General features: G+C 35.5%; 1 protein-coding gene across 1 annotated transcript; it reads right to left on the reverse strand.

Annotated features, from left to right (window-relative positions):
• Positions 1–3: 3 nt before the first annotated feature.
• LOC127416601 (GPI mannosyltransferase 3-like) lies at positions 4–8,676 on the reverse strand. Its single transcript, XM_051656029.1, has 12 exons — positions 8,457–8,676; positions 8,002–8,125; positions 7,754–7,871; positions 7,507–7,611; positions 5,340–5,470; positions 5,106–5,246; positions 4,968–5,019; positions 4,025–4,236; positions 3,782–3,846; positions 3,473–3,692; positions 747–927; positions 4–211 (listed from the first exon to the last, which is right to left on the reverse strand). The coding sequence occupies exons 1-12, from the start codon at positions 8,572–8,574 to the stop codon at positions 80–82; spliced, it is 1,599 nt and encodes a 532-aa protein (XP_051511989.1). The 5' UTR covers positions 8,575–8,676; the 3' UTR covers positions 4–79.
• Between the last annotated feature and the right edge of the window lie 4,396 nt (positions 8,677–13,072).

A 13,072-nucleotide genomic window follows, 5' to 3' on the forward strand; every position in this document is an offset into this window, starting at 1 on the left:
CAATGAATTTAAACAAATAAAAGTCTTTATGTGAGCTGGCGATCAGTTGTACATAATCAAAAAATAATGGGGGAAAAAACTAATTAGTGCTCAGCCCAGATCCTCTGATGTATATTAATATGTTCTTTCCCAAACGACCTTCTGGAAAGTGAGTGTGGAATATTTCGGATTGTTTGACAAATCTGTTTTCCACCAGGAATTCAGCAATATCCTAAAAGATAAAGAAACATGCTACGTTATTCTTCAGAAAAAGCACATCATTCTTAATAGTGCAATCAATATATACAGTATATACTATTTAACTTTTAAATATATTGCTTTTAGTATTGAATGTGATATACATAATTAGTGGTGCTTGCTAATGCAACATCATCTGTTGTCACATTTTAAGTGGTATATTTGCAAAGGCAAGCATCACTGTTATTATTGTTCATAAGGTTTGGGATATGAACAAAACCAGAACACCTTAGCAACCCCATACCAATGCCCCGGCAAACACTCACAACTCCCTGGCATCATGGCAGCAAGTTTTGCACAGGCAAGCATGACTCACATTTTCTTCAGTGAATGTAAAAATGTTTCAGCATATTGAAATACTTTTTTTTTTTTTTTTTTTACACCATTTTAGTTATTACTTCGCTAAAATTACTGTATATTGTTTTTACAAATATGCCTAAAACATACTTATTATAAGGAATGCAATTTAACTCATTGTTTTGCTGGAGATAAATGTTTGCATCTTTTACCTTCTCTAGGGAGTCGAACAGCAGCACATGTGATGGTAGTGTGGACTGAGTGGGGAAGGATGTTCTGAGCCAGTGAAGAGGATCTGAGAAGAACTTGTCAGCTTCATCCACGTACTGCTCATTTCCTGTTAGATCTGGTGGGCACTCCAGGAAACGCAGTTTGATGGGACAGTGCAGGTGACTGCAAAAACAAAGAGATTCCTTGATGATGGGAAAGAAATGTCTTAACATGCAGTATATCCAACAATTTTTCATTTTCCATCTTAAAAATGTGTTTTACTTTTGGCTTTGCTTGATGAGAGATCATCAATCTTATTCTTTCAATCCAAAATCAAAAGAAAGTATAAACTTACATTTTAGGACCATTTTATTGTTTTTGCATTATACAGCCTAATTTATGCAATGGAAGAAGCCAAACCTTTTTTCTCCTGAACGAACTACATGCAACGTAATTTTAAAATGAATAAATGTTTGATGGGTTTAACCAATCATTTAAATGTTCACACGTTTCAACCAATCATCAACGCTCTCTGACAAGCCGAGTTCTTCTAGGTCAAGAATTTCAGGGATGTGCGCAAACAGGAGAAATATGCGTCAATGCATTTAGTCATAATTGTTAGGAGAACTAAAAGGAACCTGTTCGCCCAATATGTACAGGTGCATCTCAATAAATTAGAATGTCGTGGAAAAGTTCATTTATTTCAGTAATTCAACTCAAATTGTGAAACTCGTGTATTAAATAAATTCAATGCACACAGACTGAAGTAGTTTAAGTCTTTGGTTCTTTTAATTGTGATGATTTTGGCTCACATTTAACAAAAACCCACCAATTCACTATCTCAAAAAATTAGAATACATCATAAGACCAATAAAAAAAACAATTTTAGTGAATTGTTGGCCTTCTAGAAAGTATGTTCATTTACTGTATATGTACTCAATACTTGGTAGGGGCTCCTTTTGCTTTAATTACTGCCTCAATTCAGCGTGGCATGGAGGTGATCAGTTTGTGGCACTGCTGTGGTGGTATGGAAGCCCAGGTTTCTTTGACAGTGGCCTTCAGCTCATCTGCATTTTTTGGTCTCTTGTTTCTCATTTTCCTCTTGACAATACCCCATAGATTCTCTATGGGGTTCAGGTCTGGTGAGTTTGCTGGCCAGTCAAGCACACCAACACCATGGTCATTTAACCAACTTTTGGTGCTTTTGGCAGTGTGGGCAGGTGCCAAATCCTGCTGGAAAATGAAATCAGCATCTTTAAAAAGCTGGTCAGCAGAAGGAAGCATGAAGTGCTCCAAAATTTCTTGGTAAACAGGTGCAGTGACTTTGCTTTTCAAAAAACACAATGGACCAACACCAGCAGATGACATTGCACCCCAAATCATCACAGACTGTGGAAACTTAACACTGGACTTCAAGCAACTTGGACTATGAGCTTCTCCACCCTTCCTCCAGACTCTAGGACCTTGGTTTCCAAATGAAATACAAAACTTGCTCTCATCTGAAAAGAGGACTTTGGAACACTGGGCAACAGTCCAGTTCTTCTTCTCCTTAGCCCAGGTAAGACGCCTCTGACGTTGTCTGTGGTTCAGGAGTGGCTTAACAAGAGGAATACTGTAGCCAAATTCCTTGACATGTCTGTGTGTGGTGGCTCTTGATGCCTTGACCCCAGCCTCAGTCCATTTCTTGTGAAGTTCACCCAAATTCTTGAATCGATTTTGCTTGACAATCATAAGGCTGCGGTTCTCTCGGTTGGTTGTGCACCTTTTTCTTCCACACTTTTTCCTTCCACTCAACTTTCTGTTAACATGCTTGGATACAGCACTCTGTGAACAGCCAGCTTCTTTGGCAATGAATGTTTGTGGCTTACCCTCCTTGTGAAGGGTGTCAATGATTGTCTTCTGGACAACTGTCAGATCAGCAGTCTTCCCCATGATTGTGTAGCCTAGTGAACCAAACTGAGAGACCATTTTGAAGGCTCAGGAAACCTTTGCAGGTGTTTTGAGATGAGTTAGCTGATTGGCATGTCAAAATATTCTAATTTTTTGAGATAGTGAATTGGTGGGTTTTTGTTAAATGTGAGCCAAAATCATCACAATTAAAAGAACCAAAGACTTAAACTACTTCAGTCTGTGTGCACTGAATTGATTTAATACACGAATTTCACAATTTGAGCTGAGTTACTGAAATAAATGAACTTTTCCACGACATTCTAATTTATTGAGATGCACCTGTATAAATGAGCCTTGACATTGTCTTCATGAAAACTAAGCACCCTCTCCACTCTATTACCATAATTGTTTTTACAAAAAATCTCATTTCATTAATCAATTTTCATTACTGTAATGCGAAAACATGCCATTTTATTTAAATTCTACAGTGCTTAAATCTTTGTACTACAGTAATTTTCTTATTGTAATACAACATAGTTATACTGTAGTAAGAATCAAATGAGAATCACCATTGAAAATAATGAGAATTACAAACAAAAAACAAAAACGAAAAATGTTGATGCATTACACTAATAAAAATGTAATGAAAATAATGTCACAATGCAAAAAAATCCAAATGGTCTTAAAAATAGACTTAAAAAAAAATATTGCTAAATATAATATCCTTTTTAATTTGGGGTTAAATGTGACCCGGATACGTTTTCATTTGGTTCACTTTCCTAAGCTATTCGCCTTACATTTTGAATATCATGAATGCTTGTTAAATGATGAATGTTACCTGTACAGCGGTGTGGAGTGGCAGGGCATGAGGAACAGAACGTCAGGCTCCGGTGCATTCTGAGACTCACTGATGTCACACAGTTGATGCAGGTGACTCATGACGTCCAGAGCTCCACACTGGTGAATTAAACCTGTATATAATGCTGGAATTATATTCAACAGCAGCAGGGCACAAGCAACAGGTTTCCTCCAAGTTTGCAGCTTCGCTAAAGACAAACCTGTCAATAAAAGAATGTAGGGACTTTCAGAACAGTGCAGTTTCAAATCGACACATAAAGCTAAAGTATTCAGAGGGCAAAGTACTCACCGCAAAATATCATACAGAATGGCAACACTGGATAAATAAACCGGAACTCCTTGTGTGGGAGTAAACTGTAAAAGACATTCCATGAGCTATTCTTAAACAAAGGCTGATATTAGTTAAATATTTATTTTAAACTAGCTTTCTGAAGAAAATGTGAGTGATGCTCGCCCGTGCAAAAGTTACGACTTATGCGCCAAAGTGGTATTTCACATCCACAGAACATTTCCAGGTTTGTTTGATTTTCACCTGTAAATAGCTGTAGTCCATAAAATGGTTATAAGCAGGATTCTGTGTTTTTTGGTGGCCAGTTTGCATCCGTACAAGAAGAGAGGGAGGTGAGGTCCAATCACAACCACCAAACCCTGAGTAAAGTACCAGTGCCATGGGTGAGTTCCATAGAAATCTGCCACACTGTGCAGCACATTAAACTTCAGGAAGTTCCACTGGACCAGAATCCACTGGAGAAAGACACACACAAATGTTTTTCATGACTATTAAGCACAGTTTCCTCTTTAATTTGCATTAAATATTGGATCCGGAAGTTTTTCTTTTATGTTTGTATTCTTTTATATTGTGATTCTCATTAGATTCTCATTACTGAAATACAATATTTCTTTACTATATAGCAGTAAAAAATATTGCTCTAATGCAATGATTTTTTAAATAATAAAAAACCCCATTATATTTAATAACAAATAACAAAAATAACAATTACTACCATGATGTACAAATGTTTTAAGAGCTATTTAAATAACATTATTTCATTAGATTCTTATTATTGTAATACAAAATGTATTTGCTGTATTACAGTAAAACAAAAAATTGCTTAAACATATTTTGTAACAAATATTACAAAAATAACAAATACTACCATGCCACATGCCAATAAATGCTTTTAAGTCAATTAATATATAAATATTTTTTTCTGCATTACAGTAATAAGAACTGCCTGGAAAAATTTTGCTTAATTCATGAAATAATAACTTTAACATATATTTTATATTATATTTATTATGATTTATTTTTTTGGGTGGGTGGGGGGGGTAATCTTGGACATGTTCTTGACAGGCAAAATGGGCATTTTTTAGAAATAAAAACAATAAATTACTTATTATTTACTTGAGTAATGCACATTCATATTATTCTTTTCACAATCAGTAAATGGGTGTTGTGTCAGAGGTAGAAATACCTTTCCATAGAATACAGAGTCGATCAATATCGAGACTCCCAGTGTAAGAGCCCTGTTCAAATAATACTGAAAGTTAACAAACATGATAAAAGGTTAAACACAGTGGGAAAGTAACAACAAGAAAATAACAGCATTTACGCAATAGGAATTCCTTGCTGTATGATGAGTTTCAGTTTGTTCTCTTCCAGGCAGAAGTGACAGAACAGCAGAGGAAGCCAAACGATCAGAGCTGTGGGACGGACAATGACAGCCAAAGACACCAGAGACAAATATAACCAGCTGAAACACAGAGAATACAAAAAACAATCATCCGTCAAGAGGATATTAAAGGTTACAGCACTCGATGTGTTGTCATGGCACAAAATTATGGACCTGTTGTGCATTTTGGAGCCCGGTAAAGGGTAAAAGCAAAGCGCCAGGGTGGTCAAAACCGTTTCCATGGTGTTGGTCAGAGTCCGGCTACAGCAGTACCAGTTGAACCAGGAGCACAGCTGACAGAAATGCTAACAAATCGCAGCAGAATTAAATGAAACCACAATTTATATATATATATATATATACACTGGCGGCCAAACGTTTGGAATAATGTACAGATTTTGCTGTTTCTGAAGGAAATTGGTACTTTAATTCACCAAAGTGGCATTCAACTGATCATAAAGTATAGTCAGGACATTACTGATGTTAAAAAAACAGCACCATCACTATTTGAAAAAATCTAGACAGGCCCCATTTTCAGCAGCCATCACTCCAACACCTTATCCGTGAGTAATCATGCTAAATTGCTAATTTGGTCCTAGAAAATCACTTGCCATTATATCAAACAGTTGAAAGTTATTTGGATTGTTAAATTAAGCTTAACATTTTCTTTGTGTTTGTTTTTGAGTTGCCACAGTATGCAATAGACTGGCATGTCTTAAGGTCAATATTAGGTCAAAAATGGCAAAAAAGAAACAGCTTTCTCTAGAAACTCATCAGTCAATAATTGTTTTGAGGAATGAAGGCTACACAATGCTTGAAATTGCCAAAAAACTGAAGATTTCATTCAAAGGTGTACACTACAGTCTTCAAAGACAAAGGACAACTGGCTCTAACAAGGACAGAAAGAGATGTGGAAGGCCCAGATATAACTAAACAAGAGGATAAGTACATTGAGAAATAGACGCCTCACATGTCCTCAGCTGACAGCTTCATTGAATTCTACCCGCTCAACACCAGTTTCATGTACAACAGTAAAGAGAAGACTCAGGGGTGCAGGTCTTATGGGAAGAATTGCAAAGAAAAAGCCACTTTTGAAACAGAAAAACAAAAAGAAAAGGTTAGAGTGGGCAAAGAAACGGACATTGGACAACAGATAATTGGAAAAGAGTGTTATGGATCTTAACCCCATTGAGCTTCTGTGGGATCAGCTAGACTGTAAGGTGTGTGAGAAGTGCCCGACAAGACAGCCACATCTATGGCAAGTGCTACAGGAAGTGTGGGGTGAAATGTCACCTGAGTATCTGAACAAACTGACAGCTAGAATGCCAAGGATCTGCAAAGCTGTCATTGCTGCACATGGAGGATTTTTTGATGAGAACTCTTTGAAGGAGTTTAAGAAGTTCTGAACATTTTTTTCAAATTGTAATAGTAATTTTTCACGTTATTAATGTCCTGACTATACATTGTGGTCAGTTGAATGCCACTTTGGTGAATAAAAGTACCAATTTCTGTCCATAAGAGCAAAATCTGTACATTATTCCAAACTTTTCCGCCAGTGTATATATATGCATGTATGTATGTATATACACTACTGGTCAAATGTTTTGAAACACTTACTCATACTTTATTATAATTATTATTATTTTTTTTTTCACATTTTAGAATAATAGTAAAGTCATCAAAACTATGGAATAACATAAATGGAACTATGGGAATTATGTTGTGATTAAACAAAATCCAAAATAAATCAAAACTGTGTTATATTTTAGCATCTTCAAAGTAGTCACCCTTTGCCGAGAATTTGCAGACATGTACTCTTGACATTTTCTCAACCAACTTCTTGAGGTATCACCCTGGGATGCTTTATAAACAGTATTGAAGGAGTTCCCATCTATGTTGGGCACTTATTGGCTGCTTTTCTTTATTATTTGGTCCAAGTCATCAATTTCAAAAACTTTTTTTTTAATCAAAAAATCAAAAGATTTTTAATCATGAGAAACATTTCAGTCAAGTGTTTCAGAACTTTTGACCGGTAGTGTGTGTATGTATATGTATATGTGTATATGTATATATATATATATCAGATTAAAATTTATAACAATATCTGGTCACCCTTTTTTTTTTTTTCACCTTTTTGCCTTGTTCTTTTTAAATGGTCTGATGCAGTTTGACAAATTACAAGGACAATAGAACAAGCAAAATGCTTTTTAAAACAGTCACAGATGGAGTATATTATGTCACACAGCAGGACATTTGAACTACCCAAAGGTATTTCATTTTAATAATAACTGGGTATCAAACAGACACATGCCGACAGACGGATGCTACATCAATATCTTACTGTCCATTTTGCCACATCTGGAGTTTCCCACTGCAGGATGAGACGGTACAGCTTCACATCAGCATACGCAGCTAGCAGAGCTTGGAAAATGCGAGGTACTAAAATCTGCGGGAAAAGAATGCATCCAACTATACAATAATTTTGGCACTGTGTTGGGTCACCATTTGATGTCCTATGCACAATGTAAAATCTGGGTCCTGTAGCAAAACCAGTTCAGAACCACTGCATTGATATAGCGATGTCTTACCAATAGTTGAACGGTGTCATAATTCATCAAATGCAAGACTTTATACATCACAGCGAACACGAGAGGATACGTATATCCCCGGATGCCTTCCTTCCATTCCCAGGTCTCATAGCCATAGGTAGGACAAAAATGTTAAGGAATTAGGTGAATGTGCTTTTAAAATATACATATTAGATACACATAACTGAACCAACTAAAATGAGTGAGAAACAACAGCAGACTGTGGGTCAGTGCACAAGTGAGGATATTTGAAGACCATTCGATGAGAAACCTCAAGCGACTGCCAGTATTCATCTGGGACAAAGCTGCTCTGGACCAGGAGACAGTTGACCAGACGGAATACAACAGTGAAAACTGTGACTCCAAGGAATTCTGCAGAAATGACAGTGATCAGAATTCAGTGATTTAATAAAGTGCATTTCTGGTGTTAGCATGTTCATATGTCAGAATATTGTCATGCAACCCACATTTACTTTAAGTACTAATTACTGTAATAGTATAGCCTATTTCCTATATGAAAATTGGCCCTTGATCACCATTTTTATTTTATTTTTTACTCCAGGAATACCATTGTATTACCATGGTACATGTCCTAAAACATTCATCTACTTTTTGTGATCGTTATACAATGGCAACTTCAGAAAAACCGCATTTTTCTTCTCATATGTCAACAGTATCTGATAAATGATAAGCTTCTGTTCACCGTGTTTTTGAGCTCTGCTGTCATCTGTGCTGTACAGGACAGAATTCCTCTTTCTCAGTCTCACAGTGTCAGACGGGGAAGATCTGTCCTGTTTGAAGCGCGCACGAATCTTTTCCATCTCCACACGAAGCTCAAAGCAGTTTCGATGCTTTCCATCTTAATACAAAATACATGTTCTTCAACGTGGAGACATTTACTTCCGTGTTTGTGTCGTGACGTCACAGACAATCGTGAATATTTAATAAGGATTTCTGTTCTTTATTTGTATTTTATATATATATATATATATAACTTTAATTGATTCAACTTATTATAGTTAACTGAAACGAAATAAAATAAAATAAAATTAAAAAAAAAATAGAAAAACGAAATTAAAACTAAAACCCCCCAAAACTAAACAGAAACAATCATGCTTTGCTTCAAAACTTGCTAAAACGAAATAGAAATGATCATAAAATATTTGCAGTTTTCGTTTTTAATACTTAGACTTGTTACAAAATCGTTTTTGTTTCTGTTAAAGGAATAGTTCACCCAAAAAAGAAAATTCTGTCTTATTTTCTCACCCTCATGCCATCCCAGATGTGTATTACTTTCTTTCTTCTGCAGAACACAAATTAAGATTTTAAGAAGAATATTTTAGCTCTGTAGGTCCATACAATGCAAGTGAATGGGTGCCAAAAATTTTATTAAATTCCAATAATCAATTAAAAGCAGTATAAAAGTAATCCATACGACTCCAGTGGTTAAATCCATACTTTCTGAAGCAATATGAAAGGTGTGGGTGAGAAACAGATCAATATTTAAGTCCATTTTTGATAGAAATTCTTCTTCCTGCCCAGTAGGGGGCGATATGCATGAAGAATGTAGATCACCAAAAAGAAGAAAGTGAAAGTGAAAGTAAAGGCTGACTGAGCAGGGAGGAGAATTTACAGTAAAATTGGACTTAAAATTGATCTGTTTCTCACACACACCTATCATATCGCTTCTGAAGACATGGATTTAACCACTGGAGACTTACAGATTACTTTTATGCTGACTTAAGTGATTTTGGGAGCTTCAACATTTTGGCACCCATTCACTTGCATTGTATGGACCAAAAGAGCTGAGAAATTCTTCTAAAAATCTTCAGTTGTGTTCTGCAGAAAAAATAAACTTATAAACATATAGGATGGCATGAGTGTGAGTAAATGATGAGAGAATTTTCATTTTATAACAATAAAATACAATAAAATATATTGACAGACTAAAATAAAAACGAAAATTAATTGAAAAACTAAAACTAAAAAACACAGTTGGTAAAATAACTGAAATTTAACTAAATAATACTTTGAAACTTAAAACTAAATACAAATTAAAACTAAACTAAAAACTCCAAACTATAATAACCTTGAATTGATTTATATTTTTTTAATACAATAAATAAATAAATATATATTTATTTTATTATTTATATTTGTTATATATTTTAAATGACATATTAGCATTTACATTTATTTATTTTTCTTATATACATTACATTTCTTTATTATATTTATTTTTATTTAAACGTTTATTTTTTCTTTTAACACCACTTTGGTCGTAACTTGATCTCATATTTTATCACGAGATATGTGACATTTGTATTTTCCCTGTATTAATCATAACGAGAAATTAATAATAATAATAAAAAAACAAAAACAGGATAAAATATTTCTAACGGCTGGGATGCAATTCAGACGTTTTGTAGTTCATATTAAGTGGTTCTGTGGTATTTATAAAAATAGGTACTGAATCTGATGCATCTTGTAAATACTGTATACTGTTTGATGTTGACAAAATTCGAAACGCGAGAATGTAAACGTCTGATTTGGGCTGCGTGGATTGCCGTAGTCGATCGTCCTTGTTTTCATGCTTTTTAACTTAAGACAAACGCTTCTCACATTTATTTTTATAAACAGAGTGAAACCATCAGGGTAAGTTTGCAAAATTTATAAATATAAATAAATGAATTAAAATGTTCATAGTTCTAAATTATTGTGTTTGTATATGTTCTTGAAATAAGTTTTATAGATCAGTCAGTGTTGTCGTCCACAATATACACTGACATTCTATATTTGGAATGTAGTATTATGTATAATTTACTTTATTGAAGCCTGTTTGAACATCAAAAACAACTTAACATACACGGCAAGTATATAACGTAAGCTCTGATATAAAATACACAATGCATTAGACTCAATGTACAATTGAAGTCAGAAGTTTACATACACTTAGATTGAAGTCATTAAAACTCATTTTTTAACCACTCCACAGATTTCATATTAGCAAACTATAGTTTTGGCAAGTCGTTTAGGACATCTACTTTACATGAGTAATTTTTCCAACAATTGTTTACAGACAGATTGTTTCACATTTAATTGACTATATCACAGTTCCAGTGGGTCAGAATTTTACATACACTAAGTTAACTGTGCCTTTAAGCAGCTTGGAAAATTCCAGAAAATGATGTCAATCCTTTAGACAATTAGATAATTAGCTTCTGGATAACTGGAGTCAATTGGAGGTGTACCTGTGGATGTATTTTAAGGCCTACCTTCAAACTCAGTGCTTCTTTTCTTGACATCAGGGGAAAACCAAAATAAATCAGCAAAGACCTCTAATTGTGGACCTCCACAAGTCTGGTTCATCCTTGGGAGCAATTTCCAAATGCCTGAAGGTACTACGGTCATCTGTACAAACAATAGTACGCAAGTATAAACACCATGGGACCATGCAGCCATCATACCGCTCAGGAAGAAGATGCATTCTGTCTCGTAGTTTGGTGTGAAAAGTGCAAATCAATCCCAAAACAACAGCAAAGGACCTTGTGAAGATGCTGGAGGAAACAGGTAGACAAGTATCTATATCCACAGTAAAACAAGTCCTATATCGACATAACCTGAAAGACTGTAAGCAAGGAAGAAGCCACTGCTCCAAAACTGCCATAAAAAAGCCAGACTACAGTTTGCAAGTGTACATGGGGACAAAGATCTTACTTTTTGGTGAAATGTCCTAATGAAACAAAAAATTGGGCATAATGACCATCGTTATGTTTGGAGGAAAAAAGGGTGAGGCTTGGAAGCCGAAGAACACCATCCCAACCGTGAAGCATGGGGGTGGCAGCATCATGTTGTGGGGGTGCTTTGCTGCAGGAGGGACTGGTGCACTTCACAAAATAGATGGCATCATGAGTAAGGAAAATAATGTGGATATATTGAAGCAACATCTCAAGACATCAGCCAGGAAGTTAAAGCTCGGTCACAAATGGGTCTTCCAAATGGACAATGACCCCAAGCATACCTCCAAAGTTGTGGCAAAATGGCTTAAGGACAACAGAGTCAAGGTATTGGAGTGACCATCACAAAGCCCTGACCTCAATCTGAGCAAGGAGGCCTACAAACCTGACTCAGTTACACCAGTTCTGTGGAGGAATGGGCCAAAATTCCAGCAACTTATTGTGAGAAGCTTGTGGAAGGCTACTCAAAACGTTTGACCCAAGTTAAACAATTTAAAGGCAATGCTACCAAATATTAACAAAGTGCATGTAAACTTCTGACCCACTGGGAATGCGATGAAAGTAATAAAATCTGAAATAAATAATTCTCTCTACTATTATTGTGACATTTCACATTCTTAAAATAAAGTAGTGCTCTATGTGATAATGTTTTCTATGATTAAATGTCAGGAATTGTGAAACTGAGTTTAAATGTATTTGGCTAAGGTGTATGGAAACTTCTGACTTCAGCTGTAATTGACTACAGAATGTGGGTGATATTTCAGAAACTTCCCCCCTGTCCCTTTTTTAGGAGTTTAAGTTAATAATAAATTTGTTTCTCAAATGGGTACGCTTCCTTTATAAGATAAAATCATGTTTAGAAGACGGATTCCTTTTCATCAAATCACATTTGCAACCCTGGTTGGAGTAGTTGGAGGCGTGTACAGACCCTTTTTTGAGGCACCCAGAAAACCTCCATCTGCACCAAATGAAGACCTCAAGCCCGACCCAGAGAAACATAGAGGAGCGGAAATAACCCAACAAGATCATGCTGCAACCGAAGATGCATCAGCAACCAAACACTGACCTCAAACCAGAGACTGACTGTACAGCTGAGAGCAGATTGTGTGTGAGAGAGTTTGAATATACATGTGGCCAAATGTTAGTTACACATTATACGAGGCTTCTGAATAAATGACCTTATTGAGAGAACAAGTAAATAAGATTTTATTCTATTCACTTTGGCGAAACCTGTACTATGCTGTGTGTTTGTATGTGAGGGAGGACAACTTGCCATATTGAAAGTGGGGTCCAGCTGTCTGATGTCCAAATGTTATTTTATTTAAACCTAGAAATAAATATAGTTTTAGGATTTTGGTCAATTTTAAATAGAAAAGCTGACAAAAGATTAAGAAATATTAAACATGCTGCGCTATTTCTAGGTCACAAATCAAATGTAAGCAAATGCGACACTGACCACAATAGCTCATTTGTACAGATGATTTAAATTTCCTTTCTTAAATTGAAGCACACATGAACTCAAATGAACAAGAAAATAAAATAGGATGACGTGGATCATCAGGTTTTGCACAAACTTGTGTAG

This window comes from Myxocyprinus asiaticus, chromosome 26 (assembly GCF_019703515.2).
Source record: "Myxocyprinus asiaticus isolate MX2 ecotype Aquarium Trade chromosome 26, UBuf_Myxa_2, whole genome shotgun sequence".
In the NCBI taxonomy this organism is placed as follows: Eukaryota; Metazoa; Chordata; class Actinopteri; order Cypriniformes; family Catostomidae; genus Myxocyprinus; species Myxocyprinus asiaticus.